Here is a 16,864-nt window from a genome sequence, read left to right on the forward strand (position 1 = left end):
GCTAGTATCATATGTCCTTTGGTTAGTTTTCCTGTAGCCATATTGCTTCAAGAAAAAAAAACCAAGGAATTGCATGCTTATGACATTATATTCCTTTTTAGACATCTGTTTCAGTTAAATTGTGAAATCAGTATGTAGGTTCACAGTTTTACTATATGTTGTATAGAGGATTTCCCATCTCACCCTTCTTGCTGTGCACTTTCGGGATTCATTTAAAGTTGTTCCTAAAGATTATTGTATTCAGAATGTCATGATAAATTCGTTAAAAATCAGTAGAGTGAGACAGAAATCATCATCATCCATCTTACACAGACCTGGAAGTTTATGGAAATGGCCATGCAAGCTTTTTGACTAGGTTATACTTATATGTGAATTGACACTGCTTTGGCTATGGATTTTTAAAACGTCTACAATAATGCACTTAAACCAAGATCCGCACATAAATGAATTCACTGCAGAAGTATCTAAATATATCCTGTAGGCAATTTAAAAGGATTATTTGCAAGCCTGAACACTTTGTGAGTTATTCCTCTCTCTTTTCCATTGTTCAATAGAATGAAGAATGCATTTAGTATTTATTTAAGATTAAACATAAACTGAATTTGAACATGGATAGTCAAATCCCTTCTCTATGGTAATTTAGATGGCTCTCCACATGCAAACATGGAAGGTCAAAACAGTAATTTTATTTTTCTCTTGTATAGATGATTCTAGAAGACAAATTATCTAGAAATTGCTTGGGATTCATTATCCCCCCCCCCCAACCCAAATACAAAAGTTTAATACGTTTTAGGTAGAATGCTTGTATGATGCCTAGGAAAACATTTTTCCATTATATATACAACTGTCTGCACATAGCATTTCTCTTGCCACTGAACTCCACATCAGAATTATGCCCCGCCATTTAATTTTAAATAAATGGTAGTTATAAATAATGTGGTAAAAATATTAATCTCTGTAGTTTGGAGACAAAGGCCCAGTGAACCTTAAAACACAAAAACTCCAGATTGTTTTTTCATCATCTTAAGGAGCTTTATGCAGATATATTCCCTTCATTGTACAATTAATGAACTGACTAAAATTAATTTTCCCGAGTTTGTCGTCTGGTATATTGACAGAACTAAAATAGAGCTTTGTATTACAGGTTCTATACACTCTTTGGCCCATAGTCTGTAGTAAAGTACTTTTCTCTTTTTCCTAAACAGAAACCTTGATTTTTCTTAATTATCCCCCAGGATATTTTATGCTGACTCAGCAATAAATCAGTTCTTGGCAGCACACTAATAAATACAGTGGAGTGGACTACTGGAAATACCATCTTTCCACTGAGATTTAAATATGAGGCACTGAGCACTTGATACTGAAAATTCCAAGGTTCCTTTTGGGAAACAAGGAAATGTTACCTCAAAGAACTTGTCCAAATTAAAATGTATATTGCCCTGTTGAAGTTTCACTTGGGAGATTAAACTGGATTATTACAAGATTCATAATAGCTATAGCGTTTTTAAAAAATTATTATTGCATTAAGGTATTACACTTAGTGCTTTAGACTTTTGTATAACTTTTTGTTGTTTGCACGTATAAAACCCTAGTTTTCGCCTTTTATATGTAAAAAGAAAAAAGAAAAAATCACCTCCTAGAGAAGGAGAAAAAGAAACATAGAAAATGCTTATTTATTTTTCCCTGATACCTGAATAAAGTTAAACCTTGAGATAAAGTATTTTAAATTATTTATTGTTCTTTTGTTAGGTGTTATCTATGAGCATTTCATTTAAATTGGGGGGGGGGCACTTGCTATATTGTTAACTTACTTACAGCTCTTTACTTACAGCTTTTTGCCACATGCACTGACATTATCCACAAATGATGCATTTGAAATGCACACTCATTGGTATCATGTGTGAAAACTCTTAGTTTTATTTCTATTTAATAGCAATGGGAGAATGCATTAATTGTGGTGCCTATGCAAGCTGCTTTCGTTTCAGCTTTAGCAAGAATAGCACATTTGGCATTTTGATTATACAGGTAGTCCTTGACTTAACAATAGTTCACTTAGTGACCGTTACAACGGCACTGAAAAAAGTGACTTATGGCCGCTCTTCACACTTACAAACATTGTAGCATCCTTATGCTCACCTGATCCAAATTTGGATGCTTGACCACTGGTTCATCTTTGTGACGGTTGAGTGTCCCTGGGTCATGTGATCATCTTTTGCAACCTTTTGACACATAAAGTCAATGAGGGGTCCAGATTAACAATGATTCACTTAACAACTGTGGCAAGAATGGTCATAAAATTGGGTATAGTTTACTGAATAAATGTTTCACTTAGCAACAGAAATTGTGGTCGTAAATGGAGGGCTACCTGTAATCGGGCACAAAACAATTTGGAGAAGCCAATAATGCATAAACAGTGCAATCTGCTAATACACTTCTGCAGAAATATTCTTTAAAAAAAAAGACCACACGAGTTAAGTTTTGAATCTTAAAACAGTTCCAAGAATATGTATGGATGAACTTGGTATCTTAAACACGAATGTTTATGTTTTCTGGCCTGATCATTCCCAAACCCTGAGTTGCTTTATTTGAGAAAATACGACTAACAATCTTCACTTATTGAGGGAATAGTTTTTTGTTTTTTGTTTATTAATATCAGCTTTAATGCTGTTTTTACATTTGAGAAATCAGTGCAGATCACTTTGGAAGGAAGCTATAACCTAAAAAAAAAAAAGTGATTAACCAGTTGTAAAGAACTCCAGTAATCCCAGCACTGTTATACTATTTGGGTCAGATATCAAGTTACCAACACTGTCAGATCATTTATACTCAATTGTGCTGTTAACTTTATTATCAGTCGGATCAATATTACACTGCTGGGACATTCTTCTTCTGTATATCTGAAGAGAATTATTTTCCCAGCTATATTGTAATCAGATTATTTATTTTCAAAGGTCCGCTACTTTCTTTAGGTTCCATGCCAAATTAAATCCAATTCCTTTTAAATGTGAGGTGGGAGAATTAGCAACTCCATTCATTTTCAGAATGTTCATACTTAACCTCTGATGGTATTCTCAGCTTGGCTGAATAAAATTAACCGAGGGATGAGTTTAAGTAGAACCAATAAAGCTTTATGTACAAATCAAAACACAGTGTTTATTTAAATAACTGAATCACAACGTACCCTTTGTAATTTCGGCATACAAAAGGACATTCGGCATACAATATGTTCTATTCTAAGGTAATAATTTTTTTCTTTGGGACAGCATCTAAGGTTTAGTGCTTGTATATATGTTTACACACACACACACACACAGAGTTCCTTTTCAGAAACATAACTCAGCAAAATGGCACATCTTTTATACAGAAATATAATCATTCCTTTTGCTTTTCCTTTAAGGCGATGATTATAAGTTTCATAGATGTCTATCAGTTTGCATGCTCCAGAGTCTCCGCATTAGAACGAGAAATAACATCCCATCGGCATCATATTGCAACTCTGAAATCAGAACTCCAAACAGCTTGTCTTCGTGAAAATGAAAGTTTACACTCAGTAAGTTTCTAATTTCTGTTTTTTCCACACAATTGTTTTTTTAATTTATGTTGACACATTATTTTCTGGAAGCCTCCTTTTGCTTATATAACTGGGTCAGAAAAAGGTTTGTTACTGGGTCACAGCATATTTTCTGATTAAAGAACACATGATTAATTTGGCATATTTTCTGCCCTGCACTATAAGAATATATCCAGTTTAAAAATAATTTCATGTCTGCGCAGTACTGCTCATTAGAAAAATTGGCCTCATACAAGTCTAAGAAATTACTTTTCAAGAATTTCAAGGAGAATCAATATTAAGGTGATAAGTCTAATACACATTTCTTTTCTCGTTTTCTAATACATGACCAAAATGAAGAAAATCTTCTATTAAACAAATGCAAGATGTTTTTTAATGTCCAGAAAAAATAGACCAATAATAATACGTATTGAAATAGATGTATATGAAAGAAAAATCTCAGATCCTAAATAGCAAATTAATCGTTGATCAAATCAAACTACACTGACCAAGAACCAATTCATATACAGGGTTATCTTCAGCAAGCCAATCTTTTGTCAAAGTGATAAAATGTGTGTTGTGATGTCACAGCATAATGTTCTGTTTCTTAGTACTTAGTACCACCCCGACATTTTCATATAGACAATAAGTGAGCACATAACTTCAATCCAGGGTTTTAAATCAGGTTCACTGGGCTTTTTCTACTGAAGTAAAGCAACTTTGGATGGGTGAGGTTGGGGGGGGGGGTAATAGATGAGGATACATGAGGAATCTAAAGTTCTTCACTTTTAGGGATTCCAAGTTGGTGGTATATTTTTAACATCCCTTTTACATTTTCAAACCTTATATGTCTTCTGCATGCCATATTAACAACCTTGCTACCAAGCACAAGAAATCAGGAATCAAGGTAGTTAAGATGAATCATTGCATCCTAACCCTCTCGATAAGAATCTGAACTACTAATGGTCAAAGCGAATTGGTGGTAGATAAGGTGGGCTGGAATTAGATCTCCTATGGGCACAAAGGGATTAAAGACTAATAACATCCCTCAGGCTCAGCCGGTCATCTCCTACACCTGTAAATATTGAGCTAAATCTACTTAAAGTTGTGTGTTTAAATACAGTTAGAATCTTTTTACTCCATGAGAAAAAATATCATTTCTCCCCCTCATCTTATTTTTTCTTTGCGATATAATAATCTTGAAAAAATGTCAAATAATAGAGACTTCAGTACAAGACAAGAAAATAACACGAGAAATCACCTTAGACAAACCCTTCCTAGTTTCACATGAGGATAAGTTGATGCGTATGTGGGAAATACATTGAAACTTGCAGGATTCTCATAGCTGTGGCAATAAGAATAATCCTGTCCTATATAAAATGGTTTCTTAATCTGTTCTACTTGGGTTAATACCTTGACTTCTCTCTCCAGCCATTGTAATTTTTTACCCACGTACAGTCTCTCTTTTGTATTTATTTCTCCTTTCTTCATTGAAGAGTTTGGTTCTAGGGTTTTGTTTTTATTGTTGTTGTTTGAAGTGATTAACTTTTGATAACTTTCTAATGATGTCAGATTAATGGAATATTTTAAGCATGTTTTTCAATAGTTGTAATTGTTGAATGAAGATATTTGATTGAAAAATTCTATGACCCATCCCTGCTTGATATAGAAATTTTTTAAAAAATCAACCTGTAATCAGCTAAGTTGAACTATGATCTTCAAGCTACCAGCTCTACGTGTAACTTCAGATGACTTAATTTCTATTGCATGAAAGTCAGCTACAGTGCCAATTTAAAACTTCTGACTCTAACTACAGAATCATAACTTTGTAAACTATTATGTGATGTTGACATACTGCAATGCATTTTAATTGAAATTGCTTTTCTGACTGTTATAACGTGGCAAGTTTGAGGTTAATCTACAAATGAAAGCAAAAGTTTTTTAAAGTTCTCATAGTTAATAATTCAGTAAATATAACTAATCAATCTCATCAAATAAACTGTGCCAATTCACTATCCACCATTTTCGACTTTCCATTCCAACACTCCAGTGCTATGCTTATATTCATTTTTCCAGAAACAACTCACTATTGAACTTATGTCTGTATAAGTTTATTACTGTTTGTCCATTCCTTCTGTATCTGCTTTTCGGCTGCTTTAATAATGTGCAAGCCAATCTCTCAGTAAGCTTCTTCTGTGCTCTTTTGTCTTGTCACTTAGTTTCTCCAATTGCCTGTAGGGACAGAAAGTTGAAACAGAACCAACCATGTGCTCACTTTTAATTTGAATGGGAGAAGAAACCATTGGAGTTAGAATGGTTTAAGAGGAAAGGAGAAAGCTTATATTATCTTGTGGTGCATCATTTTCTTGAGGAACAAAAGGCAAGGCTAAGATTACTACTCTTTTCAACAACCAATCAAGCAAAGTCAAAACTTTCTGGATGAATACGTTCTCTCACACCTTGGGAATAATCACCTTAAATTTTCTTCTCTTTCAAATGCACTAATGTATTTTTTATTGTCTCAATGGGGAGAACTGTCCTTTTGTGTCCTCCACTCTTCAACCTACACACTGCTAACTCCAAAACTGGAGGGTTTACCTATGTTCAGTTTATTTTTTTGTTTAGTTAGGCTGGAGTACAGGCTCAGGCATCCCTAAGCAGATATTTATATGTAGCTCAAGAATGAAGGAGCCATCATAAATGTATATAAAAAATAGGAGCAACTACAAGAAGAAAGGTGCATGCAAAGAATATTCAGTACACCTGACTTTTGTTTTCCATTTCCTTGTGTCTAAGACTTTTGCATGCCACAACATCCAGGCTTGTTTTCTTCATTGCTGTGTGACTTTGATTTTCTCCTGTGCTTTAAATGGCTCCTTGGCTTGCGACAGGTGCAAAGGACTAAAACATGAGGAGGAAGAACTGAAGATCTGCTTAAGAGAGGTCCAGCTATAGACAAACTATGAGTTAGTATAGTACTAGTCTCTGTCTGGGCAGAGCAGCTTTGATGGCCCTGCCTTTCCTGCCCATAGTCTCTTCTGCTTTCAAGCCTAATGTGGAACATTTTTTATCTTTTCTAGTCAAAATTGAAATCCTACTGTACATCGTAATTTGAGCTTCCAGATGTAAAACAGGTGAGTTGATGCAGGAGTTATTTATCTGTTTGTTCCCCATCTGTTTAAATCTTAGAATCATGGTTTTATAACTTTACGTTGCTCTCCAGGATACAAGATCGTTTTGAGGTAGAACAATGATCCTAACCGCCAATGTCCTGAATGTAGACTGAGTGAAGTATACAAACATCCTCAGTTTATGTTTCCAGATTTTGCTTTGTTGTCTGCTGTGGGTTCCACTTATTTAAATGGCATGGTTTCATTTAATTGATCATAGCTTAAGACATGATAACCATGTTTGGACAGACCACTAGGACACACTTTTGACATACTTGTAGTTACTGATTCTGGCTTTTGTTAAGAATAACAAGACAAGAGTTTTCAATTGAGGCTATCTGGCATTATCAGTTAGGTCCACTAAGAGGAGGATTGCTTGCTTGATTATGTGCCATCAAATTGTTGCCAGGTTTTAGTGACAACTATAGATAGATTTTCTCTACCGTGATCTAGTCCCATCCTGCTCTTTCAGTCTTCCAATAATGCACTCATTGCCACTGTAACTAAGTCCATGAACCCTGCTGCTGGCCATTCTCTTCTTTATCAGTTTTAGAGACTTCTCCAGAGAACTACGTCTTTGCACAATGTGTCCAAAGTAGGATAATTTGAGTCTGCTTATTTGTGCCTCCAGTGAGAAGTCTGGGTTGGTTTGTTCATTTGTTTTCTTGGCTGTCAGTGTTGTTGTCAGAAATCTTCTCCAATACCAAAATCCAAAAGCATCAATACTATTCCTATCCTGTTTCTTCAAAGTTTAGAAAGGAGGAGCCGGGGTAGTATTTTAACATCTTACCATTTTAACATCTTACCATTTTAACATCTTACCATTTTAACATCTTACCATTTTGTGCAAATGCAGCAAATGCAAAACCATTATTTTGATAGCAGGAGGCAAGTTAGGGTGCCATCATAAATGTGAACCAGGAGAAATAACATGCAATGTAGGTACACAGTTTAGGATCAGGATTAGGATCTTAATCTAATTCAGTCAAATTAAATCCAACCCTTTAAGTTTTTAAAAAAGTGAATTCACCTTGCTGAATTCACATATTTATTATAACTTCAGTGCAGTGGTGAAATTCATTTTCTCCACCAGTTCTTGGTGGGCATGGCAGGGGAAGGATACTGCAAAATCTTGGTGGGCATGGCAGGTAGGCAAGGCAGGGGGAGGATACTGCAAAATCTCCATTCTCACCCCACTCCAGGGGAAGGATACTGCAAAATCTCCATTCTCACCCCACTCTGGGGCCAGCCAGAGATGGTATTTGGCGGTAATTCTCCGAACTACTCAAAAATTCCGCTACCGGTTCTCCAGAACTGTCAGAACCTGCTGAATTTCACCCCTGCTTCAGTGGGTTACTCCTTTGATTCGGGTTTTCTTGGTACTTTCAGTATTTATCAAGGGAGTTGATTTTCTTTGGTGGACAGTACTTTGAATAAAGTTGAAAGAATGAAAAGAAAAGAAAAAAGAAAGAACGAAATTGTTTGGATCTTAGCTTCTGGGGAAGATGTATGGCAAACTAGATGTCTTTGAAAGAGTGGGGATAGCATTGCAGTGCACATCAGCCCCCAGGCAACAACTTTTTGCCTCTCTGGAGAAGGAAGAAACCATGAGATCTCCCACTTGCATGCTGGGCAGCTGTTCCTCATGAGGAGATAGCAGTTGCAAGTTGAGGGATTTGAATCAATCTCACAGCCATAATACAACCTATATGGGCATAAGGTTCCCATGAGCCTCATTTTTAACTACTTTTGAATGTAACTAATTTACAGCTAAGTAGAGATTTTCGGAGCAGCAGGACAAAAAAATTCCTCTTAGTCAGTTATTATTTTTCTGGTTTATAAAGGATTATAAAGGAATGAAGAAAAAAAAAGGTTTAAACACTTAAAATCTTTTGGCAAAAAGCTTATTGAAGAGAAAATATTAGAAAGTCTAAAATAAAGCAGATAATTCTTTTGAAATATTTTTTTTCATGAAAACATTTTTGAACCAACTGAAATTAAGCTAGACAAAAGAACCAGACGTTTGTGGGAAGGTTTTTTTGGTTTACTATTAAAGACTACAAACAATGGTGGAGTTTGCATAGCAAAAGATAAAAGTAACATTAGCCAGATTGTGATGGGGACTAACCATGGAATATTGAGACAAAAGTATTAAGGGCATGTAAAGATAAAAGAGCGGGGGAAAGGAGGGAAAGCTTGCCTTTTCTTTTTTCCTTATTTGAGACAATTTTGGGGTGGGAGGATTATAATACAATGGCAACCACCAGAAAAGCGCCAAGGATGGAGTGGAGTGGAGGATCTCTAGAACAACTTGCAGAGAGAGAAACTTCATGTTTGAGCAACAGGGCAATAAGATGGCTGAATCATGAAAGCTTTTGGGGAAATAAGAATGAAAGACTTCTAAAGATGAAAGAGGAGATGAAAGAAGTTAAGAAGATGAAAAGCCCCATAAAACAGGATTTTGGACATCTAAAACAAATGAATGACAAATAAAATTTTGGAGAGTAAGACTGGTGACTTGAGTGAGTTGTTCTAATGTGAACTGTGCTGAATTGTGATCTTTTGACCTTCTGTAGCCATATTATCTTTCTAAGTTCTTTATCTCCCAGAAGTACTGAAAAATCCTAATGCAACAGATCATTGATTTGGATCCTAACCTTAGACTCCTTGCTTACCTTTAAGGGAAAGTTTGGGCTTGGTGGCGTCTGTTTTGATGTAGAGGACGTATATTCAAGATCTACTGTCAATTATGGAAGCTGAGTGCCACTGGACTATACTTTTATCTCTCAGCCCAATATATTTTTCAGAATTATTAAGAAAAAAAAAAGGTGAAAGGCAGGAGCGCTGAATATATGTATTTATTTTTATTAAATTTGTTTGCCACCCATATCTCCACAAGGCAACATTGCCTTGAACTCCAGGAGAAAATACAGAATATACTCTCCCCTTCAACCATATTTGGGTAAATAGAATACTCAGTTTTGATTGGAGCGGCAATATAAGCCCAGTAAATAAATACATAAATAAAACGACAAGGCATACATTGATAGGAATTACCCCTCTAGTTCTGTTTTGCTTACCTCTTCATGTGCTTTCAAGTAAGCGATTGACTGCTACTCAACTGAAGTTATGAATAGTGCCAGTACTGTGAAGGGGAGGTTCAGAGTCTTGTAAAACTGAATGGACAGATGGGCTTTCAAATGCAGTAGAAATGTCCACTATTATCTTAAAAAAGACATTCTATGAATCTAAGGTATCCTGGATGTCCATTTTAATAGCCGAGCATCATTAGCTTTTCTTAAGTTCAGTTCAGAGAATTGCTGTTAGATTCAGAAAGCTTTTGTAGCACTACAGTTGAATGCAAAATTATGTTTCGGTGAAGTGAACAGAACTTGACACAATCTTTTCATGGTAGAATAAATTCATAAATAAACACAATATCTTTCTGCAAATTTGAATGCATAGTTACAATATATGCAATTGTTTAGAAATTCTGAATAATAATAAAAAAGAGTGGATAGAAAAGGTGCAGAAATGTTTGACCGCAGTAGCTAAATATTTGCATATAATCATCTTATCCTAGAAATAAGAAGCAGTAAACTTTCCGGATGAAATTAGATATTGGCTATCTGCATAATAAGGTTACTTTATCTAGAGAAGATTCACTTGTCATGCCTTAAGTGTTGTTCTCTTGAGGATAAATGTAATTCATTCAGAGCTCAAAAAACACCCTGATCCTAATCCTCATTCTTTATAAAGTCTTGCTTCCTCTTTGTTTTACTCCTGCTATTGACACGAGATAATGGGCTTTATTGTAAATTCAGGGCAATTTTATAAATATCTGTTTATAAAGAGAATAAGCAAAATATTGAAACCTTTAAGCAATTAGAAGGAGCCCACCTGGCTGTAGAACCAGGCAAGTATATTGGGAGAATTTCCCAGTAGTTACTCAGTCCTTTGGAATTTAGATTGTATCAGAAAAGGGGAAATAGAAGAATTGGGGAAATGGTTTAGAGAGAGTGAGAGAACCTGAAGAGATGGAGGAATCACATGAATCCACAGAGATGGAAATTTGCTAAGGTCAGGAGGACATATGGCTTCAAATGAAGGCGGGAGAAAGAATAATGATCCCCAAGGGAGGCTGCAAGTGAGATAACAGCTGGAGAAAGAGTTGGACTGTCATCTTCCACAGAAAATGCCAAGAGTTGTTGTTTTTGGATGAACATATTCACTGATGCTGTTATCCAATGTACGTTTCTGTCATGAATGCATTTATGTGGTTTTGTGGGTGATACTTCATTTGTTTCTGTGATAGGTCTTTGTGTTGAAATACCGCATGTTAAGCAAGGAGTGGGGTAGAAATGACATGAGTCAGTAAACTTTTAGATAGACAGTGTAGAATTGCCTGATAATATTTTCATCTTTGGAAATAAGTCCAAAAAATAACATCTGTGGGTCTTTCCAGATCATTGTAAGTAGAGCGAACACAGTTCTTACTCATCTGTTGAAGGGGTCCTGACGTATGTCTTCCAGACAGTTGTGATTGTGAGACACTGTATTTTCCCAGCATTCAAATGTAGAAGTTCCTTCCTGGAAATGTTGTTTTCAACTATGTCGTGCATGTAGTGTGATTTTTTTCTGGCAAAGGGTCTAAAATTTGCAGCAAAGTAGGTGAACAGTGCAGAAGTCATTAGTTAGATTAGCAACAAGTAAAATCAGAATCTACAAAGCAAAGTTTAGTCCAAAATATAAAGACAAGTAAAGGACCTAGGCAAATGCAGGTAATAAGATTATTCAGTCAAAAACACCTAGGAGGAAATTGAGGGTGTGTAAAGCAAGCCCACCTTCCAGTTCTTAAGCTTCTTGAAAGAAGCTACTGTTCAAAAGAATGGCTCTATTTCTGAATAAGAAAGGACAAGGTTTTGAATACAGAAAGTTTTAAATGGATTACGAGCTCAGAAAATGTCGGCATATTGGATTTTGAATATTATGCCTTTGACAATACTTTTAAGGAATAAATACATTTTTGTGGGAAAGAAAAACTGTTTTTGATATTGGAAATATAACAAGGTATAACTTACGGCGTTCGGAGACATTTTTGAGGAATAGTATTGGGACTTTGAATCAATAATGTCAGTTCTGTTGGGTTTTCTTGGGAACTATCTATTCCCAGAAGAAAATGTTACAGAAAAAGATATGCGTGTCCAAAAGAACACAAATAAGAACTTGCTACTAGATGGGGAAAAAAATGGATGAGGTTTTAAAAATTAAGAAGAAATAAAAATGATAAATCGAGATAACAGTTGGAATAATTTATTTTTGTTGGTCTAACAAGAGAGGCTCTTTAATGTATTGAAGAAATACAAAACAAGGATCAACAATCATCTAACTGGATTAAAAAACAAGATTATTCTATGTAAAAGGAGGGGACACAAGGTCAGTTTATTTGATCAGAGTTGAAATGGGACATGTTATTTTGGGTGGTTATATGGGGACTTGCTGGCCTCTGGACTGGAAAAATGTTGTATATTGGATTTGCTAACAATTAACATTGAGTTAAAACATTTTCTCAAACAATTACGCTATGTATTCTAATCTGATAACATTTAAATTGGCTTTTCTATCTAATTGTCTTTCCACTTCAAGTAGGAAATATTTATGATCTTTAAAGGGGAAATCTCCCCTCTTTAATGTTATTGTCTGGACTTTTGACTGACACCTGCATTAGAGAGTATGTTATTTATTGGGTCTATGTATAGTTATGAGACAAGTTAAGAGCTTTGTATCTATAATTGAGAGGAGGAAGAGATAATGAAATTGTTTATACTTGCCATGATGAGGGTGGGGAATTGCTTTCTTAGAGATTTTTTTCCTTTTTTCTTCTTTGCTTTTTTGCACCTTTTTATTTTCTTTTTTAGTTATTTTTTTAGTTTGTACTTTTTTACTACTGTAATTAAACTTTTAATAAAAATATTTTTAAACATGAATTGTTCCAATTTTACTCCTTTTAGCTGTATGACCACTAAAAAGTCATCAGTCTAATCAGTCTAAATAAATAATGACTAATAAGTCATTGTTTTCCCACACTGACTAGTCCCAGATCGCTGGGTTGTATCCCATTGAGATGGCTTCCACTTCATGATCAACAGAAATGATGTCACTTGCATTCAGGAACTCATCGATGAATTGTCCTTAGTCAAATTCACACATCTGTTTGCAAAAACTTTTCTCATGATGGCATCTACTGCAAAGTTGAATAGCAGCAGGGAGAAGGCACATCTTTGGCATTCCCAGATTTCAAATGTTTTTTGATAGTTCACCTTTGATGTGACCCCTGCTGATTGACCCATCACAAGTGTGATGTAGGAACCACATGCCTTTACTTGGTATTCTGTAGTGGCAAGTGTTTTCCAAAGAGTGGATTAGAGACAACTGCAAAATGAATGAATATTATGACTCACTCATGTCCTTGAATTCATTCTTCCATAATTTGTGTAGTATAAATATCTGGTCACACCAATCCTGGATTGGGTGAAATCCAGCCATGGTTCATGGACCATGTTCTCTTCACTTTTGTGTTGAGGGTTGGAACATTTGTATGAATATTTTACTGACTATGGAAAATAGACTTAACAGTAATATGTGCAAACATCCCACAAGTATTGCTAAGATTATCATTGATGCTATATGTACATCCTCCAAGATGCTACAACATGGTGTATAGTGCTTGGTATTCTTGGTCTACAGCTTCTTATACTTCTGAAGCAATATCCTATACTGTCTTCATTTCAATTTTATCTGAAACAGATAACAGTTGATGGCATGATGGAGTTGTCTGTTTTGGATTCATCAACTAACTTTGCATCTCTTTCTTTGGTATTCATGTCCAAACCTTCATAGAATATCCAGATCTGGATGAATTTATAATACATAGGACAAGAGACTAGTTGCTTTCGCTTACTGTTGTAGAAAAATAATCTGCAGCTCTGCAGAGTATTTTCTGGTTCTGCAACTATTTTGAAGCAGTTGGATAGGGCCACTTGAGTTGTTGCTTAAAGACAAGATTAGTCAGTCAAGACCATTCTGTACGGTGTGAGAGTTCTGTAATTAAATGCTTCACATATGATTGTATAGATATGTTCTGTGCATGTAAATCTAAATTTTCTCCAGGTACTAAAAAACCCACAACAATTTAATAGATGATGGCTTTATTCATAAAGATAGGGATTTATATAATGACTAGAAATAGCCACCGGCTCCATGCTTAAAAGTACACTCCGTATTTAATATTCAAACAGTACCTTCCTATGTTTATCACCAAACTAATTATTCTAATCAAAAATTATATAATCCTGTAATTTAAAACAATTGGGATACACATTAGTTCCAATTGATTTAGATTCAGAGAAATATTAGAAGTATTCCTTAAGGAAAAAATTATTATTATTTTCTTCTTCTTCCTCTTCTTCTTCTTCTTCTTCTTCTTCTTCTTCTTCTTCTTCTTCTTCTTCTTCTTCTTCTTCTTCTTCTTCTTCTTCTTCTTCTTCTTCTTCTTCTTCTTCCTCCTCCTCCTCCTCCGCCTCCACCTCCTCCTCTTCCTCTTTTCAACCTGATAGCCTCCAATTACATACTTTATGGTTAGAGATAATAGTCTCACCTTCTATTAGAGATAATAGTCTCATCTTCTTCATCTGGAAGCAAGAAACTAAGTAGAAAGTGCATCCTTCTTGTGGAAGAATTTTCCTGACATAATATGAATTGCTATAAAATGTTGTCACAAATGATAGAACAGTTAATTGCAAAAACCTGCTATGTAGTAAAATTTTCTACAGCAATGGTGACCAGGAGGATCTGCACCAAATCAAAAAGTTGGACAAAGAAAGGCGTATGGTGCAAATATACCTTAGATAAATGTTGTATGCCTGCATCATACTTCTTAATCTCTCAATATATCATATGTAATTGTTAAAATGCCACAATAGGGCTACCACTTCGACAGTTGAAAAAACAAAGTAGTATAATCAGATAAGATATCTGCATCCTTGGTTTGTATACACAATATTTCCTTTTCTATAGAAAACATTTTAAAAAGCAGAATATGCTAAGCATGTGAACTTTTACCTTGTCAAGCTATTGGAAATTATAGTAATTTGATTTAAATGTTGCCTATAAGGCAAAAAGAAAGTTTAATGGAATCCATGTGCAATTAAAATGCAGAACTAAATGTAATCAGACCACAATGACTGTGGCCTTCCTACTGATAGCCTTATTATGGCCTCAGAGGTTGAAAGTTTATATTAAAGTTACTAAATCCACTTGAAAGAGATGATAATTCAGTGGTTGTTTAATTCAAACAACATATTTTAAGCATTAGAAGCGGTAACCAGTTTCTAAATTTTGAAAATCTCACAGTTATTTTCTTTAACAGATAGTAAGATGCATGTTTTTCTTACCTTGTGACAATTGAAGGGCAAGACTCATTGCTCTCTTGAAAAAACATTTAAGGAAGATGGGTCTATCGGTAGGAATGCTTTCAGGGCCTATTAAATCATTGTCTGAATCTCTGCATATATGTATAAAAATACGAATGATTCAGAATTCATATTAGAAGACTCTTGTCATAGATAGGACTTTGTGCACCAAATGACATAATGCATCTTTTTCAAATTATCGTTGCAATCATCATCATCAGCAGCATCATTATCGTCGTTGTCATCATTATCATCATCCTGAATTTAAAAGCAAGTAACTCCAAACTTATTTTCTCTGGACAGTTTTAAGAGTCAACATCCTGTGTTGGAGTTCTCTAATCATCACAGCACAATTTACAGTTGGAACACACAGAGAGCCAGTTCAGACCAGCTCATCTGTTGATTTTGGCAAAAGTCCTTATTCTCACTGCGTGCAGCTGCCTCTCGAGGGATGGGGACTCGGCCCAGAGCCGAAGGAGAGTGGGTCGTAGAGTTAATGAAGGCCGGAACGCATAAAGCTGCTTCTTTCCAACAGTTAAAGGCTCTTTTCCATTTTCCTTTGGGGGAGGTGCATTCCTCCCCCCCCCCACCCTGCACCTCTTGAAATGTATACACATAGAAATTAAATAAGGACTTCTTACAAGCCACTGTGCTCCGAGCGTAAAAAAATCAGTGTCTGGCTTCCAGAAACGGTACCATCAAAATGTGCTTCTGATTAGGTGGCTTAATTACAGCTGTGAAAACAATGTTGATTTAGGGCTCTAGATTCCAGAGCACGTCAGCTGTTACTAGCCAGCCTTGGACCGAAGCCACCCATTCTCTAACTTTGCACTGGAAAAGTTACACAATACCTTGAGTGTATATATATATAGTCATATATATAGTCAAGGTAGAAGAGTTACCCAAAGGAAGACACTTTTGTGGTTTTTTGGTGTGGGGTGGGAAGACTTGTGTGTGTGTGTGATTTTAAAATAAAGTTTTTGAACAGTTGCTCTGATGTGACATAATAATGTAATTTTAATTGATTTAACTGCTATTTAGTGGAAATCCAGTGTGGTGGTTTAATAGGATAATTTTATGACATCTAATTTTCCTGACAGTTTCATTGGCAGTTTCAGGAGATAAAATTGTCATGTTTGCACTATGGGAAAAATGGCTAGTTTCAAATCCAGCAAGTTTAACTTTCCTTTGCCTCAGCAGGGTAAGATACCTTTAATTTATTTTGTGGCAGAGTAGGCAGGATTAGGCCATTCATTTATATATTTTGATACACATACTTTATTCCAGTGGAAAAAATGAAATTACACTCAGTCCTTAACAATATTTTTAAACACTGTAGGTTACCCTTTAAAACCAGGCTTTCCCAGGCAACTTTTTCATCATCTAAAATCTCACCACAGGCAACTTGATGCAGGACAACTCGCCAGGGCCAACTCACCACAGGACAACTTATTGTGGGACAATTGAACAATTCTATTTAACTATTTAAAATGAATAAAAATTATTTTAATTTTTGCCATTCACATTTCATTCTGTCCCTCCTTTTGCATCCTTTCTTTAATTATTCTATTCTACCATTTATTTGATATTAGTGTAACTCTTGTCCTGCAGCGAGTTGGCCATGGCGAGTTGACCAGCAAGTGGACCATGGCAAATTGTCATAAAACCTATGG

General features: G+C 35.4%; 1 protein-coding gene across 5 annotated transcripts in view; it reads left to right on the forward strand.

Moving 5' to 3' along the window:
* CCDC171 (coiled-coil domain containing 171) overlaps positions 1-16,864 on the forward strand; it is a 207,539-nt gene that overhangs the window by 172,514 nt on the left and 18,161 nt on the right. For 4 of the 5 annotated variants that reach the window (XM_081945144.1, XM_081945142.1, XM_081945145.1 and 1 more), the window contains one exon: positions 3,398-3,550. In XM_081945144.1, coding sequence (XP_081801270.1) covers positions 3,398-3,550 — 153 coding nt within the window. Of the gene's footprint in view, positions 1-3,397; positions 3,551-6,630; positions 6,685-16,864 lie in introns of all 5 variants that reach the window. The other variant, XM_081945146.1, reaches the window with a different exon arrangement.

The sequence above is a fragment of the Natrix helvetica genome (assembly GCF_964273705.1).
Source record: "Natrix helvetica genome assembly, chromosome: 2".
In the NCBI taxonomy this organism is placed as follows: domain Eukaryota; kingdom Metazoa; phylum Chordata; class Lepidosauria; order Squamata; family Natricidae; genus Natrix; species Natrix helvetica.